General features: G+C 39.5%; 1 protein-coding gene across 1 annotated transcript in view; it reads right to left on the bottom strand.

The window, feature by feature from the left end:
* LOC133546131 (phospholipid-transporting ATPase ABCA1-like) overlaps positions 1-20,000 on the bottom strand; it is a 106,671-nt gene that overhangs the window by 52,636 nt on the left and 34,035 nt on the right. The window contains exon 9 of the mRNA XM_061891981.1: positions 4,237-4,477. Coding sequence (XP_061747965.1) covers positions 4,237-4,477 — 241 coding nt within the window. The remainder of the gene's footprint in view (positions 1-4,236; positions 4,478-20,000) is intronic.

Below are 20,000 nucleotides of genomic sequence, written 5' to 3'. Positions count from 1 at the left end.
CAACCAATAGGAGGGAAGTGTTTCCTGCTCTCAGCCAATAGGAGGGAAGTGTTTCCTGCTCTCAGCCAATAGGAGGGAAGTGTTTCCTGCTCTCAGCCAATAGGAGGGAAGTGTTTCCTGTTCACAGCCATTAGGAGGGAAGTGTTTCCTGTTCTCAGCCATTAAGAGGGAAGTGTTTCCTGCTCTCAACCAATAGGAGGGAAGTGTTTCCTGCTCTCAGCCAATAGGAGGGAAGTGTTTCCTGTTCTCAGCCATTAAGAGGGAAGTGTTTCCTGCTCTCAACCAATAGGAGGGAAGTGTTTCCTGCTCTCAGCCAATAGGAGGGAAGTGTTTCCTGTTCTCAGCCATTAGGAGGGAAGTGTTTCCTGTTCTCAGCCATTAAGAGGGAAGTGTTTCCTGCTCTCAACCAATAGGAGGGAAGTCAGGTCGTCAGTCTACCCCAGGGCAGATGTAGCTTACCACCACCAGGTGTGAATGAATGATGGGTTCCCACTTCTCTGTGAGTGCTTTGAGTATACAACAATAGAAAAGCGCGATATGAACGTAATGCATTATTATTATTATTATTATTAAGTGTTTGAAAATGTGTGCCTAGTAAAGAAGAGTTTAGAGTTTGAAGCAAATGACCTACTATGAAGTCCAGTGCCTGGAATAAAAACAATACAATAACAAAAAAATTTGATCCTGGTACAAATTATAACATCAACACATGAGTGCCCTTTGATCACATGAAATACAGTACATGAAGTACATCAAGTACAGTACATGAAGTACAGTACATGAAATACAGTACATGAAGTACATGAAGTACAGTACATGAAGTACATGAAGTACAGTACATGAAGTACAGTACATGAAATACAGTACATGAAGTACATGAAGTACAGTACATGAAGTACAGTACATGAAGTACATGAAGTACAGTACATGAAGTACATGAAGTACAGTACATGAAGTACATGAAGTACAGTACATGAAGTACAGTACATGAAGTACAGTACAATGTGTAGATTCATGAGATCATTTATTTTGTCAGTTATTGTCCTATTTTCATTATGGGGCAAAAAGGCATTGCCAATAACTCAGAGAAAAATGATTAGTCAACAAAATGAACACTGTGCCCGCCCATAGGGCCAAAAGGGTGAATGTGCTGTTATTGTTATTATCAATGTGCTGTTATTCTTATTAATAATGTAATGTTATTGTTATTATCAATGCAATGTTATTATTAATAATGTAATGTTATTGGTATTATCAATGCAATTTTATTGTTATTATTAATGTAGTATTATGGTTATTATTAATGTAATGTAATTGTTATTATTAATGTGCTGTTATTGTTATTAATGTGGTGTTAGTATTAATGTAATATTATTAATGTGGTGTTATTGTTATTAATTTGGTGTTATTATTAGTGTAATGTTATTTTAATGTGGTGTCATTGTTATTATTAATGTGATGTTATTATTAATGTGGTGTCATTGTTATTATCAATGTTGTCTTATTGTAATTATTAATGTAATGTTATTGTTAATGTGGTTTTAGTGTTAATATTAATGTAATGTTATTATTAATGTGGTGTTATTGTTATTATTATTGTAATGTTATTATTAATGTGATGTTATTATTAATGTGGTGGTAGTTATTATTAATGTAATGTTATTGTTATTAGTAATGTGGTGTTATTGCTATTATTATTGTGGTGTTATTGTTATTATTCATGTAATGTTATAAGCGGTAGAAATGGATGGATGGATGTTATTGTTATTATTAATGTGGTGTTATTGTTATCATACGTGTGTGTAGTGGTGTGTGATGCTGTACAGGTGTGTGTAGTGGTGTGTGATGCTGTACAGGTGTGTGTAGTGGTGTGTGATGCTGTAGAGGTGTGTGTAGTGGTGTGTGATGCTGTAGAGGTGTGTGTAGTGGTGTGTGATGCTGTAGAGGTGTGTGTAGTGGTGTGTGATGCTGTAGAGGTGTGTGTAGTGGTGTGTGATGCTGTAGAGGTGTGTGTAGTGGTGCGTGATGCTGTAGAGGTGTGTGTAGTGGTGCGTGATGCTGTACAGGTGTGTGTAGTGGTGCGTGATGCTGTAGAGGTGTGTGTAGTGGTGTGTGATGCTGTAGAGGTGTGTGTAGAGGTGTGTGATGCTGTAGAGGTGTGTGTAGTGGTGTGTGATGCTGTAGAGGTGTGTGTAGTGGTGTGTGATGCTGTAGAGGTGTGTGTAGTGGTGTGTGATGCTGTAGAGGTGTGTGTAGTGGTGTGTGATGCTGTAGAGGTGTGTGTAGTGGTGTGTGATGCTGTAGGAAGTGTGTGTAGTGGTGTGTGATGCTGTAGAGGTGTGTGTAGTGGTGTGTGATGCTGTAGAGGTGTGTGTAGTGGTGTGTGATGCTGTAGAGGTGTGTGTAGTGGTGTGTGATGCTGTAGAGGTGTGTGTAGTGGTGTGTGATGCTGTAGAGGTGTGTGTAGTGGTGTGTGATGCTGTACAGGTGTGTGTAGTGGTGTGTGATGCTGTAGAGGTGTGTGTAGTGGTGTGTGATGCTGTAGAGGTGTGTGTAGTGGTGTGTGATGCTGTAGAGGTGTGTGTAGTGGTGTGTGATGCTGTAGAGGTGTGTGTAGTGGTGTGTGATGCTGTAGAGGTGTGTGTAGTGGTGTGTGATGCTGTAGAGGTGTGTGTAGTGGTGTGTGATGCTGTAGAGGTGTGTGTAGTGGTGTGTGATGCTGTAGAGGTGTGTGTAGTGGTGTGTGATGCTGTAGAGGTGTGTGTAGTGGTGTGTGATGCTGTAGAGGTGTGTGTAGTGGTGCGTGATGCTGTACAGGTGTGTGTAGTGGTGCGTGATATTGTAGAGGTGTGTGTAGTGGTGCGTGATGCTGTAGAGGTGTGTGTAGTGGTGCGTGATGCTGTAGAGGTGTGTGTAGTGGTGCGTGATGCTGTAGAGGTGTGTGTAGTGGTGTGTGATGCTGTAGAGGTGTGTGTAGTGGTGTGTGATGCTGTAGAGGTGTGTGTAGTGGTGTGTGATGCTGTAGAGGTGTGTGTAGTGGTGTGTGATGCTGTAGAGGTGTGTGTAGTGGTGTGTGATGCTGTAGAGGTGTGTGTAGTGGTGTGTGATGCTGTAGAGGTGTGTGTAGTGGTGTGTGATGCTGTAGAGGTGTGTGTAGTGGTGTGTGATGCTGTAGAGGTGTGTGTAGTGGTGTGTGATGCTGTAGAAGTGTGTGTAGTGGTGTGTGATGCTGTAGAGGTGTGTGTAGTGGTGTGTGATGCTGTAGAGGTGTGTGTAGTGGTGTGTGATGCTGTAGAGGTGTGTGTAGTGGTGTGTGATGCTGTAGAGGTGTGTGTAGTGGTGTGTGATGCTGTAGAGGTGTGTGTAGTGGTGTGTGATGCTGTAGAGGTGTATGTAGTGGTGTGTGATGCTGTAGAGGTGTGTGTAGTGGTGTGTGATGCTGTACAGGTGTGTGTAGTGGTGTGTGATGCTGTAGAGGTGTGTGTAGTGGTGCGTGATATTGTAGAGGTGTGTGTAGTGGTGTGTGATGCTGTAGAGGTGTGTGTAGAGGTGTGTGATGCTGTAGAGGTGTGTGTAGTGGTGTGTGATGCTGTAGAGGTGTGTGTAGTGGTGTGTGATGCTGTAGAGGTGTGTGTAGTGGTGTGTGATGCTGTAGAGGTGTGTGTAGTGGTGTGTGATGCTGTAGAGGTGTGTGTAGTGGTGTGTGATGCTGTAGGAAGTGTGTGTAGTGGTGTGTGATGCTGTAGAGGTGTGTGTAGTGGTGTGTGATGCTGTAGAGGTGTGTGTAGTGGTGTGTGATGCTGTAGAGGTGTGTGTAGTGGTGTGTGATGCTGTAGAGGTGTGTGTAGTGGTGTGTGATGCTGTAGAGGTGTGTGTAGTGGTGTGTGTTGTGGTGTGTGATGCTGTAGAGGTGTGTGTAGTGGTGTGTGATGCTGTAGAGGTGTGTGTAGTGGTGTGTGATGCTGTAGAGGTGTGTGTAGTAGTGTGTGATGCTGTAGAGGTGTGTGTAGTGGTGTGTGTAGTGGTGTGTGATGCTGTAGAGGTGTGTGTAGTGGTGTGTGTAGTGGTGTGTGATGCTGTAGAGGTGTGTGTAGTGGTGTGTGATGCTGTAGAGGTGTGTGTAGTGGTGTGTGATGCTGTAGAGGTGTGTGTAGTGGTGTGTGATGCTGTAGAGGTGTGTGTAGTGGTGTGTGATGCTGCAGGAAGTGTACAGATGGACAGATGGCGTGCACTCACTAGAAGAGTTGTCGTAGAGAGCGGCGGGCTCGTCCTCGCTGCTGTTGTGACTCCCGAAGAGAGCCTTGTAGTTGCTGTCCTCGTACCAGTTCAGGGACTTGATCTGGAGGCCCCCGCCTTCCGGGTGTCCACACAGGATGCGTGACACAGCCTGGTACATGGCGCTGGGCGAGGACGTGGCGTTGTGGGTCAGGAAGAGGATCTCCTTCCTCAGGTGCATCCAGCTCTGCATGCCCGCCAGCTGAGGAACATCAAGGACTTCACTCTTCCTCACTGTTACTTCAACTTCATGACATCACAACTTCTCATTCACTTTGTCACGCTAACTCAAATACACTTCATCATATTTCATTCTTGCTACACACCAACCTAGGACTTGTGGACTCTTTACACATCATATTACATATATCATATATATCATTACATATGTCATATTACATATATCATATATATCATTACATATCTAATATTACATGCATCATACTCCTTTGTCCCACACGCCATTAGACTGTATAACTCCTCTCTGGGACGGGGGGGGGGGGTACTAGGATGACAGGGGATGCAAAACATTAACAGTGCAATAGGTTTTCATAACATGGTCACTACTGTCTACTTTGTCTTGTTATATTCTTATTTTACTGTTATATTGTTATTCCCATTGTTTTTATTCTTTTTGTAATATTTCTCTATTTTGTTTCCTTTTAAACCCCCATTATTTACTTTTCTACTTTTTTTTAAATTGATCTCAACTCTGTAAACTGCTGCTGGAATTTTAATTTTCCTGAAGGAATCAATAAAGTACTATCTATCTATCTATCTATATATAATATTACATATATGTTATACTATGGTACATTTTTACTCTACTTTTTACCTGCATTAACCTTTGTACCTGAGCTACTGCACTCCAAAAAATGATTCAAGCCCTTCTTAGATGAGACACATTTAAGTATTGTTGAATTTATTCAAAAAGATCTAGTTTTCATCCATCCATCCATCCATTTTCTACCGCTTATTCCCTTTTGGGGTTGCGGGGGGCGCTGGCGCCTATCTCATCTAGTTTTCAAATATACACATATATATTTAGTCAGTGAAACATAACATTTCTCATAATTGATCCAATGGGATTGATTGATGTTGATCAACGCAAAATAAATGAGTTCAGAACTCGGAGCATGCACATATATCATCTTCGCGGGCATTACTCATTAGCATAACGTCTTCTGGCGAGAATGCACCGCATCAGCAAAAACCGGGAAGCAATTATGTGCACACAACAACATTATTATGTGCACACAACAACATTATTATGTGCACACAACAACATTATTATGTGCACACAACAACATTATTATGTGCACACAACAACATTATTATGTGCACACAACAACATTATTATGTGCACACAACAACATTATTATGTGCACGCAACAACATTATTATGTGCACGCAACAACATTATTATGTGCACACAACAACATTATTATGTGCACACAACAACATTATTATGTGCACGCAACAACATTATTATGTGCACGCAACAACATTATTATGTGCACACAACAACATTATTATGTGCACGCAACAACATTATTATGTGCACGCAACAACATTATTATGTGCACGCAACAACATTATTATGTGCACACAACAACATTATTATGTGCACACAACAACATTATTATGTGCACACAACAACATTATTATGTGCACACAACAACATTATTATGTGCACACAACAACATTATTATGTGCACGCAACAACATTATTATGTGCACGCAACAACATTATTATGTGCACACAACAACATTATTATGTGCACACAACAACATTATTATGTGCACACAACAACATTATTATGTGCACGCAACAACATTATTATGTGCACGCAACAACATTATTATGTGCACGCAACAACATTATTATGTGCACACAACAACATTATTATGTGCACACAACAACATTATTATGTGCACACAACAACATTATTATGTGCACACAACAACATTATGTGCACACAACAACATTATTATGTGCACACAACATTATTATGTGCACACAACAACATTATTATGTGCACACAACAACATTATTATGTGCACACAACAACATTATGTGCACACAACAACATTATTATGTGCACACAACAACATTATTATGTGCACACAACAACATTATTATGTGCACACAACAACATTATTATGTGCACACAACAACATTATTATGTACACACAACAACATTATTATGTGCACACAACAACATTATTATGTACACACAACAACATTATTATGTGCACACAACAACATTATTATGTGCACACAACAACATTATTATGTGCACACAACAACATTATTATGTGCACACAACAACATTATTATGTGCACGCAACAACATTATTATGTGCACACAACAACATTATTATGTGCACACAACAACATTATTATGTGCACACAACAACATTATTATGTGCACGCAACAACATTATTATGTGCACGCAACAACATTATTATGTGCACGCAACAACATTATTATGTGCACGCAACAACATTATTATGTGCACACAACAACATTATTATGTACACACAACAACATTATTATGTGCACACAACAACATTATTATGTGCACACAACAACATTATTATGTGCACACAACAACATTATTATGTGCACACAACAACATTATTATGTGCACACAACAACATTATTATGTGCACACAACAACATTATTATGTGCACACAACATTATTATGTGCACACAACAACATTATTATGTGCACACAACAACATTATTATGTGCACACAACAACATTATTATGTGCACACAACAACATTATTATGTGCACGCAACAACATTATTATGTGCACGCAACAACATTATTATGTGCACGCAACAACATTATTATGTGCACGCAACAACATTATTATGTGCACACAACAACATTATTATGTACACACAACAACATTATTATGTGCACACAACAACATTATTATGTGCACACAACAACATTATTATGTGCACACAACAACATTATTATGTGCACACAACAACATTATTATGTGCACACAACAACATTATTATGTGCACACAACAACATTATTATGTGCACACAACAACATTATTATGTGCACGCAACAACATTATTATGTGCACACAACAACATTATTATGTGCACACAACAACATTATTATGTGCACACAACAACATTATTATGTGCACACAACAACATTATTATGTACACACAACAACATTATTATGTGCACGCAACAACATTATTATGTGCACACAACAACATTATTATGTGCACACAACAACATTATTATGTGCACACAACAACATTATTATGTGCACACAACAACATTATTATGTGCACACAACAACATTATTATGTGCACACAACAACATTATTATGTGCACACAACAACATTATTATGTGCACACAACAACATTATTATGTGCACGCAACAACATTATTATGTGCACACAACAACATTATTATGTGCACACAACAACATTATTATGTGCACACAACAACATTATTATGTACACACAACAACATTATTAGGCCCTTTTTTGAAATACTCCCACACTTTTCACCACTTTGGCGTACATTTTCCCCCTTGCTTGCACCGCTCGCATCGCCTGCTTTGCGCTCCGCCATGACGGTAGTGTGACGTAAATATACAACGCGTCCACGCACAAAAACGGGGTCGGCGTATTTACGTCATCGATGACGTCGACGCGTGGTTTCAGTCTTACAGTGAGTACATACAGGAAGGTTAATATTGTTCCTGTGTGTTTTCATATTTGAATAAAATGGCCAAATTTGAAATAATTTCATGTCTTTAACTTAATTATTAAAACGTATTTGTTTGTCAAATAATTGGTAGTCTATTCTAAATGTTCAAATGTTATCTTGTTTTATTGGTCAGAGCTTTTATTCAATTTCACCTTGTCTGCATTTCTGGGTATTCTGGTACTTGCACTCACAACTCAATAGGATATCATCTTTTGCAGATTGATCATTTTTTCCAAGCTTGGTGTGTCAGCCTCCTACTGTTAAGTGTTAGCAAGCTGCTTGTGGTTGTAAGTAATAGGTGATGTGTTTAATGTTGGTACAAGCTGCTTGTGATTGTAAGTAATAGGTGATGTGTTTAATGCTGGTACAAGCTGCTTGTGATTGTCAGTAATAGGTGATGTGTTTAATGCTGGTACAAGCTGCTTGTGGTTGTAAGTAATAGGTGATGTGTTTAATGTTGGTACAAGTTGCTTGTGATTGTAAGTAATAGGTGATGTGTTTAATGCTGGTACAAGCTGCTTGTGATTGTAAGTAATAGGTGATGTGTTTAATGTTGGTACAAGCTGCTTGTGATTGTAAGTAATAGGTGATGTGTTTAATGCTGGTACAAGCTGCTTGTGATTGTCAGTAATAGGTGATGTGTTTAATGCTGGTACAAGCTGCTTGTGATTGTAAGTAATAGGTGATGTGTTTAATGCTGGTACAAGCTGCTTGTGATTGTAAGTAATAGGTGATGTGTTTAATGCTGGTACAAGCTGCTTGTGATTGTAAGTAATAGGTGATGTGTTTAATGCTGGTACAAGCTGCTTGTGGTTGTAAGTAATAGGTGATGTGTTTAATGCTGGTACAAGCTGCTTGTGATTGTCAGTAATAGGTGATGTGTTTAATGCTGGTACAAGCTGCTTGTGATTGTAAGTAATAGGTGATGTGTTTAATGCTGGTACAAGCTGCTTGTGATTGTAAGTAATAGGTGATGTGTTTAATGTTGGTACAAGCTGCTTGTGGTTGTAAGTAATAGGTGATGTGTTTAATGTGGGTACAAGCTGCTTGTGGTTGTAAGTAATAGTTGATGTGTTTAATGCTGGTACAAGCTGCTTGTGATTGTAAGTAATAGGTGATGTGTTTAATGCTGGTACAAGCTGCTTGTGATTGTAAGTAATAGGTGATGTGTTTAATGCTGGTACAAGCTGCTTGTGATTGTCAGTAATAGTTGATGTGTTTAATGCTGGTACAAGCTGCTTGTGATTGTCAGTAATAGGTGATGTGTTTAATGCTGGTACAAGCTGCTTGTGATTGTAAGTAATAGGTGATGTGTTTAATGCTGGTACAAGCTGCTTGTGATTGTAAGTAATAGGTGATGTGTTTAATGTTGGTACAAGCTGCTTGTGGTTGTAAGTAATAGGTGATGTGTTTAATGTTGGTACAAGCTGCTTGTGATTGTAAGTAATAGGTGATGTGTTTAATGCTGGTACAAGCTGCTTGTGATTGTAAGTAATAGTTGATGTGTTTAATGCTGGTACAAGCTGCTTGTGGTTGTAAGTAATAGTTGATGTGTTTAATGCTGGTACAAGCTGCTTGTGGTTGTAAGTAATAGTTGATGTGTTTAATGCTGGTACAAGCTGCTTGTGATTGTAAGTAATAGTTGATGTGTTTAATGTTGGTACAAGCTGCTTGTGGTTGTAAGTAATAGGTGATGTGTTTAATGTTGGTACAAGCTGCTTGTGGTTGTAAGTAATAGTTGATGTGTTTAATGTTGGTACAAGCTGCTTGTGATTGTAAGTAATAGGTGATGTGTTTAATGTTGGTACAAGCTGCTTGTGGTTGTAAGTAATAGGTGATGTGTTTAATGTTGGTACAAGCTGCTTGTGGTTGTAAGTAATAGTTGATGTGTTTAATGTTGGTACAAGCTGCTTGTGGTTGTAAGTAATAGGTGATGTGTTTAATGCTGGTACAAGCTGCTTGTGGTTGTAAGTAATAGGTGATGTGTTTAATGCTGGTACAAGCTGCTTGTGATTGTAAGTAATAGGTGATGTGTTTAATGTTGGTACAAGCTGCTTGTGATTGTAAGTAATAGGTGATGTGTTTAATGCTGGTACAAGCTGCTTGTGATTGTAAGTAATAGTTGATGTGTTTAATGCTGGTACAAGCTGCTTGTGGTTGTAAGTAATAGTTGATGTGTTTAATGCTGGTACAAGCTGCTTGTGGTTGTAAGTAATAGTTGATGTGTTTAATGCTGGTACAAGCTGCTTGTGATTGTAAGTAATAGTTGATGTGTTTAATGCTGGTACAAGCTGCTTGTGATTGTAAGTAATAGTTGATGTGTTTAATGTTGGTACAAGCTGCTTGTGGTTGTAAGTAATAGGTGATGTGTTTAATGTTGGTACAAGCTGCTTGTGGTTGTAAGTAATAGTTGATGTGTTTAATGTTGGTACAAGCTGCTTGTGATTGTAAGTAATAGGTGATGTGTTTAATGTTGGTACAAGCTGCTTGTGGTTGTAAGTAATAGTTGATGTGTTTAATGTTGGTACAAGCTGCTTGTGATTGTAAGTAATAGGTGATGTGTTTAATGCTGGTACAAGCTGCTTGTGGTTGTAAGTAATAGTTGATGTGTTTAATGCTGGTACAAGCTGCTTGTGGTTGTAAGTAATAGGTGATGTGTTTAATGCTGGTACAAGCTGCTTGTGATTGTAAGTAATAGGTGATGTGTTTAATGCTGGTACAAGCTGCTTGTGGTTGTAAGTAATAGTTGATGTGTTTAATGCTGGTACAAGCTGCTTGTGATTGTAAGTAATAGGTGATGTGTTTAATGTTGGTACAAGCTCATCTCTATCATTGTCATCCTTTTGATATCATACATGCTAATTCTCTTTATTCTCTATTTCAGGATTATGAATGTGTAAAGAATGCAGTTTAGAACTAGCTAGCAAGTATGTGTTGTTGCAGCATTTTAGGCAGACTCATGGGCATTTAAAGGCCCACTGAGAGCCACTACTACCCACCACACAGTCTGATAGTTTATATATCAATGATGAAATATTAACATTGCAACACATGCCAATACGGCCGCTTTAGTTTATCCATCCATCCATCCATCCATTTTCTACCGCTTATTCCCCCCTTTGGGGTTGCGGGGGGCGCTGGCGCCTATCTCAGCTACAATCGGGCGGAAGGCGGGGTACACCCTGGACAAGTCGCCACCTCATCGCAGGGCCAACACAGATAGACGGACAACATTCACACACTAGGGACCATTTAGTGTTGCCAATCAACCTATCCCCAGGTGCATGTCTTTGGAGGTGGGAGGGGCCTATCCCCAGGTGCATGTCTTTGGAGCTGGGAGGGGCCTATCCCCAGGTGCATGTCTTTGGAGGTGGGAGGGGCCTATCCCCAGGTGCATGTCTTTGGAAGTGGGAGGAAGCCGGAGTACCCGGAGGGAACCCACGCATTCACGGGGAGAACATGCAAACTCCACACAGAAAGATCCCGAGTCTGGATTTGAACCCAGGACTGCAGGACCTTCGTATTGTGAGGCAGACGCACTAACCCCTCTACCACCGTGAAGCCCCGCTTTAGTTTAAGAAATTGCAATTTAAATTTTCCCGCAAAGTTTCCTGTTGAAAACGTCGCGGAATGATGACGCTTATGATGAGGCGTGCTTGTGACGTTATTGGTTGGAGCGGACATTTCAGCCCAGCACCACTGACGGCTAAAAGTCGTCTGTTTTCATCACATAATTACACAGTATTTTGGACATCTGTGTTGCTGAATCTTTTGCAATTTGTTCAATAAATAATGGAGACGTCAAAGAAGAATGCTGTTGGTGGAAAGTGGTGTATTGCAGCTGCCTTTAGCAACCGGAACACAGCCGGTGTTTCTTTGTTTTTTGTGAAGCTTTAACACAGAGCGGTCAAGCAAACATGTTTCTCTACGTCAACCAGCAAGTTTTTGGATGGGAAAATTGTGGTATTAAGTCGGCTCTTACCGGAGACTTCAGTGGATTGTGCGACCTCCCCCTGCAATTCAAAAAGGCAGCTGTGATCTTGGGTCCTCGGCTTCTCTCAGAAACACTGGCATTCACCGCAGCCAACAGACTTTCAGGTATGCCTTTATAATCTCACTAAAACACTATTAACACAATAAGCAGATAAGGGATTTTCCAGTAAATGTGTCTAATTACATCTAAAACGCTCCCACTGTCGCCGCCTGGAGCTGTCGCTTTTTTTTTTGTGCTTCACTCTAACTTTCCTCATCCAATAATCTTTCTTCCTCGCTCAAATCAATGGGGAAATTGTCGCTTTCTCGGTCCGAATAGCTCTCGCTGCTGGAGGCGATGATTGTAAACAATGTTCAGATGTGAGGAGCTCCACAACCCGTGACGTCACGCGCACATCGTCTGCTACTTCCGGTACAGGCAAGGCTTTTTTATTAGCGACCAAAAGTTGCGAACTTTATACTCGATGTTCTCTACTAAATCCTTCCAGCAAAAATATGGCAATATCGCGAAATGATCAAGTATGACACATAGAATGGACCTGCTATCCCGGTTTGAATAAGAACATCTCATTTCAGTAGGCCTTTAAGGGGCAGTCATCACTATCCATGTCCATATACAGATTGCCCATGGAGTAAGTTACTAAATCATACATACAAAGTTCATGGTAAACCTCAAACTCCCAAACCAGCAGAAGTAGTTACATTCAAGTGCCATGTGTGCACATGCAAAGACCTAACAACACAAATGGATTATTTTCAACACATAAATCAACATCTCAGGCGTAATGAAACGGTTTCATGTATGTTTTTGGGTTGCTGATTTAAAACAAATATATACGCTACGTTTAACACACACAACAATAGGAAACACAAGCAACATTCATCGATACATTTTAAAGCTAATGTTGTCAGCACAAGAGGTCCGGTGCAGGAGTCAGACAAATCTGAAGCTGGGCCAATAGAGTCTGTCGATACAGATCAGGAATTTGAAACACTTACATGTAGTTGTGATGATGCAACATAATTGAACCTGCAAATATCGATTAAACAGGGAATTGCTTGCATTTTATTGAAGTTAGAAAATATTGTTCATATTCTAAAGTCAGTTATTGATGACGTTCTTTCTGAATTTCACTACATGTTAAAGTCCTACTGAAAGCCACTACTAGCGACCACACAGTCTGATAGTTTATATATCAATGATGAAATATTAACATTGCAACACATGACAATACGGCCGCTTTAGTTTACTAAATTACAATTTTAAATTTCCCATGGAGTTTCCTGTTGAAAACGTCGCGGGATGATGACGCGTGTTTGTGATGTTATTGGTTGGAGGGGACATATTAGCCCTGCACCATTTATGGCGAAAAGTCATCTCTTTTCATCACACAATTACACAGTATTCTGGACATCTGTGTTGCTGAATCTTTTGCAATTTGTTCAATTAATATTGGAGAAGTCAAAGTAGAAAGATGAAGATGGGAAGCTTTTAGCCTTTAGCCACACAAACACACAGTGTTTCCTTGTTTAAAATTCCCGCAGGTGAAGCTTTACTAAGGATCAGAGCGCTCAAGTGAACATGGATCCCGACTACATGTCGACCGGCAGTTTTCGGTGAGAAAATTGTGGAAATAAGTCGCCTCTTACCGGAGATCAGTGGAGCCAGCGTCCTCCTGCAGCTGCCGTGACTTCTCTCAGAGACTCTGGCATCTAAACACCCGTGGCCACACCCCTCCGACTTTAAGGTAATATTTAACTCACTAAAAAACTAGCAACACAATAGGCAGATAAGGGATTTCCCAGAATTATCTTAGTAAATGTGTAAACTGCCCTCGCCGTTTTTTGTTTTTTTTCTAGGCCTTCACTCTAAATTTCCTCATCCACGAATCTTTCATCCTCGCTCAAATTAATGGGGAAATTGTCGCTCTCTCGGTCTGAATAGCTCTAGCTGCTGCTGGCTATGATTGAAAACAATGTTCAGATGTGAGGAGCCCTACAACCAGTGATGTCATGCGCACATCGTCTGCTACTTCCGGTACAGGCAAGGCTTTTTTATTAACGACCTAAAGTTGCAAACTTTATCCTCGATGTTCTCTACTAAATCCTTTCAGCAAAAATATGGCAATATGGTGAAATGATCAAGTATGACACATAGACTGGACCTGCTATCCCCGTTTAAATAAGAACATCTCATTTCAGTAGGCCTTTAAGTACAGTATCTAGGCCTGTCAAAAAAGCTTTAGTTTACGATGTATTTCAGCATCATACACTACAATTTCGAGAGTCACTAACTGATGAGCTGTCCACTATCCTATGCAAATCTAATCAATTAGGCGTATGTATATATATATATATATATATATATATATGTATATTTTTATATTTATATATATATATATGTATATTTACATATATAATATATATATTTATATATATGTATATGTATATATATTCATATTTATACTTACTTTATGGTTGTGTGCCCTACTCAGAAATGTGTCAAAGATGCTATGCTCTAGTCTTCAGAAGCTGTATTGGTTTATCTAATTTTCTTTACACAGTCTCATCAACTTGTCCCCCCTCCCTGTTCCACTGTTGCACCAATATTTAGCTAAATTCTGTTTTGATTTTTCCCCCCTGCTTTAGTGTGACAACATTGACATCAGGAGGGAGTGCATCCTGAGAAGCCGTGTTGTCTATCTCAAAGAAGATCCAGACACTTTGTTCAATGAATATCTGGTAAGTTAATAGTTTTTGTTACTCAGTAGCATGAAATAGTGTTACCCATTCTTATTTACATATATTGCGGTCCTTTGAGCTCAACACACTACAACTCTTTGACTAACTGGCATTTTGTAAACAATGGGGCTCATTGAATTTAAAATGTTTGTTTGAAATCACTGGTAGGTGCAAGAAAAGACAGAGTCAGAGTCTACTAAGCTGGTAGTGGCGAACGGGCAGAGGCTCTGTGGAGTAAAACAGCTATTTCTGTCCCACAGGTCCATCTCTATCGGGATGTGGTTGCCTAAAGCAGTGGTCCCCAACTTTTTTGTATCCGCGGACCGGTCAACGCTTAATCATTTGTTTTTGTTTTTTCGTCTTTGTCATGAAAAAGGGAGGTTTTTGTCATGAAAAAGGGAGGTTTTTGTGGTTGGTGGACTAATTGTAAGTGTATATTGTGTTTTTTATGTTGATTTAATTTTTAAAAAATGTAACTTTTTTTTTTTTTTTAATAAAAAATTCTTCTGCGGCCACGGTGGTTGGGGACCACTGGCCTGAAGGATGCTGTTGCAGCAATTGCATTATGTTCATGGCTGCTTGCTGAAGTTATTTACGGGCCAATTGCAAACATTATATTATTATTATTATTATTTTATATATACGGTTAACTTTCCAATCACGTTTAATTCGTGATACATAAATGATTGATTTGACAAGCAATGAGGACTTTAAAAAAAAAGCTAACTCATTTTCTGCTAGCGGTGTTCAGGATGTTACTTAACACAAGTGTTCTGTTTTTGTGTGGTTGTTCAGGCCTCCGCCACTGAGGATGCAGAAAGGGACATTGCCCTCACAGTCATGGGGTTAAACATCATCCATGGAGATGGCGATAGGCAGCCAGAGGATGTTGGAATTGTTATCGAAGGCATCAAAGTCCTAAGCAACATGGACACCCTCATCATGGAGATCATAATGATGTTTGGGGCTCATCTATGCCCTTCATCTAAGTGTTCCAGACAACCTCAAGTACACATTTGAGTTTTCCAGAAGATCCTGATGAACCTGGATGGTCACAAACTGAACACAAAGATACAGAAGCTGAAAATCAACTTGTTTACGTGAGAGGTGAACACTTCTTGACAAAGTTCATCATCGGATCTTTATTTTTGGCTGTATTTGTTTGCCTTCATTTTCACCCCATTTAAAGACAATCTATGACCTACAACATTTTGAACTTGAGAATTGGACCTAACTTTACCTCCCCCTTTTATCTCTGAGTATGACTATCCTGCACACTTCTCACATCCATTTCTCTCCTCCGTTTCATCACTCGACCCTGGATAAATGGATTAAGTTCGATTCAAGACTTTGGAATTTTATTTTGTATTTTTTGAATAACTAGTACTGTTCTCATGTTTTGTTTATACTTGCTTACATTCAAATGATATTTGCTGCTAGCTTCCCATTAATATCAGATTCCTGATCTGTGAATGTTAAGTTTTTCTTATTTATTTTTGTTTTGATCCATGTTGTTTTCTTTTCTTTAACTCTAGTACATTGGGGCTAATGGCTGCATTAGCACACTTGTGCAGGACTCAAATGTGTTTTTGCACTTTCCTTTGTGGCGCTGGGTGTTAATTTTACACCACTTTAAGGTATTTTGGAGAACCGTTTCTCGTAAAGTTTTCCTCGAGTTATTTAAGAAAAGGTAAAACTGTTTCTTGGTGTTTTATATCTGGGCTTTCTATCAAGTCCATTTGACATATTTGTTAATATAACACTAAGTTATTAGTCTGTGTTGCTACGCAAATCTGACATTGGTCTTTATGTCAAATTGACTTCTTGATGGGGTTTTTTCACCGAAACTCAACATTTTGGTTTGTGTTTTCAAGTCACTTTGACATCCTGTGGTGTTATATTCAAGATTGTTGAATTAAGGATTATTCTACATTAAAAATACCAACCAGGTTTTGTCTGATGTGTTTTATGGGATCAAGGGGGATTTTTAGCTTGCTTCATTTCCAAACAATTTTGAATTGGGCACATATAAATCAATTTCGCTTAATAACCTAAATCATTTCATTTTAGCTGTATTTGTTAAAAATGAGTCTGACAAATGTAAATCATTTTCGCTTAGTGTTTGCAATAATTTAATTTTGGCCTTATTTGCTAAAAATTAGTTGGACTAACTCATTTTTATTGTGTTGTGAGAATGAGTTGGGGCAACATGTATTTGTTGGATGGAAATCCTGCCCTCATTTTAATTGAGTTCATCAAATGAGTCATTTTTTGGAGTGTGTGTGAAACAATTGGGAAGCAATAACATTTGTCTAAGTCTAAGTCTAACTCCCCGACACATTCTCCTATATAAGAAGTACTTCTCATGCCCGCCTGCTCCTATATAAGAAGTACTTCTCATGCCCGCCTGCTCCTATATAAGAAGTACTTCTCATGCCCGCCTGCTCCTATATAAGAAGTACTTCTCATGCCCGCCTGCTCCTATATAAGAAGCACAGAGTGGGAATGCTGTCCAGGTTCTAGCCCGCCTTCCGCACAAGTGCAGCTGGGATAGGCTCCAGCCACCCCCACAACCTCGGGAGGGACAAGCGGTAGAAAATGGATGGATGCTCTAATGATTATACAATTGTATTTCATGTATGCAAGCATGTTGTAGCACAAGCAATATGTGCGCCATTCACACTCACCCCATGGTTGTAGATCACTAGACTATGTCACTAGACCATATCACTAGAGCAGTGGTTCTCAAATGGAGGTACGTGTACCCCTGGGTGTACTTGAAGGTATGCCAAGGGGTACGTGAGATTTTTTAAAAATATTCTAAAAATAGCAACAATTCAAAAATCCTTTATAAATATATTTATTGAATAATACTTCAAGAAAATATGAATGTAAGTTGATAAAGTGTGAAAAGAAATACAACAATGCAATATTCAGTGTTGACAGCTAGATTTTCTGTGGACATGTTCCATAAATATTGATGTTAAAGATTTATATTTTTGTGAAGAAATGTTTAGAAGTAAGTTGATGAATCCAGATGGATCTCTATTACAATCCCCAAAGAGGACACTTTAACTTGATGATTACTTCTATGTGGAGAAATCTGCATTTATCATTGAATCACTTGTGGCCCTGCTATGAAGTGGCGACTTGTCCAGGGTGTACGCTGCCTTCCGCTCGATTGTAGCTGAGAGAGCCTCCAGCACGGCCCCGAAGGGAATAAGCGGTAAAAAATGAATGGATGAATCACTTATTTTTCAACAAGTTTTTAGATAATTTTATATCTTCTTTTCCAAATAGTTGAAGAAAGACCACTACAAATGAGCAATATTTTGCACTGTTATATAATTTAATAAATCAGAAACTGATGACATAGTTCTGTATTTTACTTCTTTATCTCTTTTTTTCAACCAAAATTGCTTTGCTGTGATTAGCGGGTACTTGAATCAAAAACATGTTCACGGGGGGTACATCACTGAAAAAAGGTTGAGAACCACTGGTTTAGAGCACTAGACTATGTCACTACACTAGATTACGTCACTAGACTGTCTCTACACTACAGCACTAGACTATGTCTCTACACTAGATTACTTGATGGTGTTGCCAGAGCAGATCATTAGACTATGTCATGAGACCAGACCACTAGACTACGTCACTACACTAGATTACTTGATGGTGTTGCCAGAGCAGATCATTAGACTATGTCATGAGACCAGACCACTAGACTATGTCTCTACACTAGATTACTTGATGGTGTTGCCAGAGCAGATCATTAGACTATGTCATGAGACCAGACCACTAGACTACGTCACTACACTAGATTACTAGATGATGTTGCCAGAGCAGATCATTAGACTATGTCATGAGACCAGACCACTAGACTATGTCTCTACACTAGATTACTTGATGGTGTTGCCAGAGCAGATCATTAGACTATGTCATGAGACCAGACCACTAGACTATGTCTCTACACTAGATTACTTGATGGTGTTGCCAGAGCAGATCATTAGACTATGTCATGAGACCAGACCACTAGACTACGTCACTACACTAGATTACTTGATGGTGTTGCCAGAGCAGATCATTAGACTATGTCATGAGACCAGACCACTAGACTACGTCACTACACTAGATTACTTGATGGTGTTGCCAGAGCAGATCATTAGACTATGTCATGAGACCAGACCACTAGACTATGTCTCTACACTAGATTACTTGATGGTGTTGCCAGAGCAGATCATTAGACTATGTCATGAGACCAGACCACTAGACTATGTCTCTACACTAGATTACTTGATGGTGTTGCCAGAGCAGATCATTAGACTATGTCATGAGACCAGACCACTAGACTATGTCTCTACACTAGATTACTTGATGGTGTTGCCAGAGCAGATCATTAGACTATGTCATGAGACCAGACCACTAGACTATGTCTCTACACTAGATTACTTGATGGTGTTGCCAGAGCAGATCATTAGACTATGTCATGAGACCAGACCACTAGACTACGTCACTACACTAGATTACTTGATGGTGTTGCCAGAGCAGATCATTAGACTATGTCATGAGACCAGACCACTAGACTACGTCACTACACTAGATTACTAGATGATGTTGCCAGAGCAGATCATTAGACTATGTCATGAGACCAGACCACTAGACTATGTCTCTACACTAGATTACTTGATGGTGTTGCCAGAGCAGATCATTAGACTATGTCATGAGACCAGACCACTAGACTATGTCTCTACACTAGATTACTTGATGGTGTTGCCAGAGCAGATCATTAGACTATGTCATGAGACCAGACCACTAGACTACGTCACTACACTAGATTACTTGATGGTGTTGCCAGAGCAGATCATTAGACTATGTCATGAGACCAGACCACTAGACTACGTCACTACACTAGATTACTTGATGGTGTTGCCAGAGCAGATCATTAGACTATGTCATGAGACCAGACCACTAGACTACCTCACTACACTAGATTACTTGATGGTGTTGCCAGAGCAGATCATTAGACTATGTCATGAGACCAGACCACTAGACTACGTCACTACACTAGATTACTTGATGGTGTTGCCAGAGCAGATCATTAGACTATGTCATGAGACCAGACCACTAGACTACCTCACTACACTAGATTACTAGATGATGTTGCCAGAGCAGATCATTAGACTATGTCATGAGACCAGACCACTAGACTACGTCACTACACTAGATTACT

This window comes from Nerophis ophidion, linkage group LG29, assembly GCF_033978795.1.
Source record: "Nerophis ophidion isolate RoL-2023_Sa linkage group LG29, RoL_Noph_v1.0, whole genome shotgun sequence".
NCBI classification, from domain to species: domain Eukaryota; kingdom Metazoa; phylum Chordata; class Actinopteri; order Syngnathiformes; family Syngnathidae; genus Nerophis; species Nerophis ophidion.
Note: the sequence above shows the minus strand (reverse complement) of the source record. Positions and strands in the feature narration are given on the sequence as shown.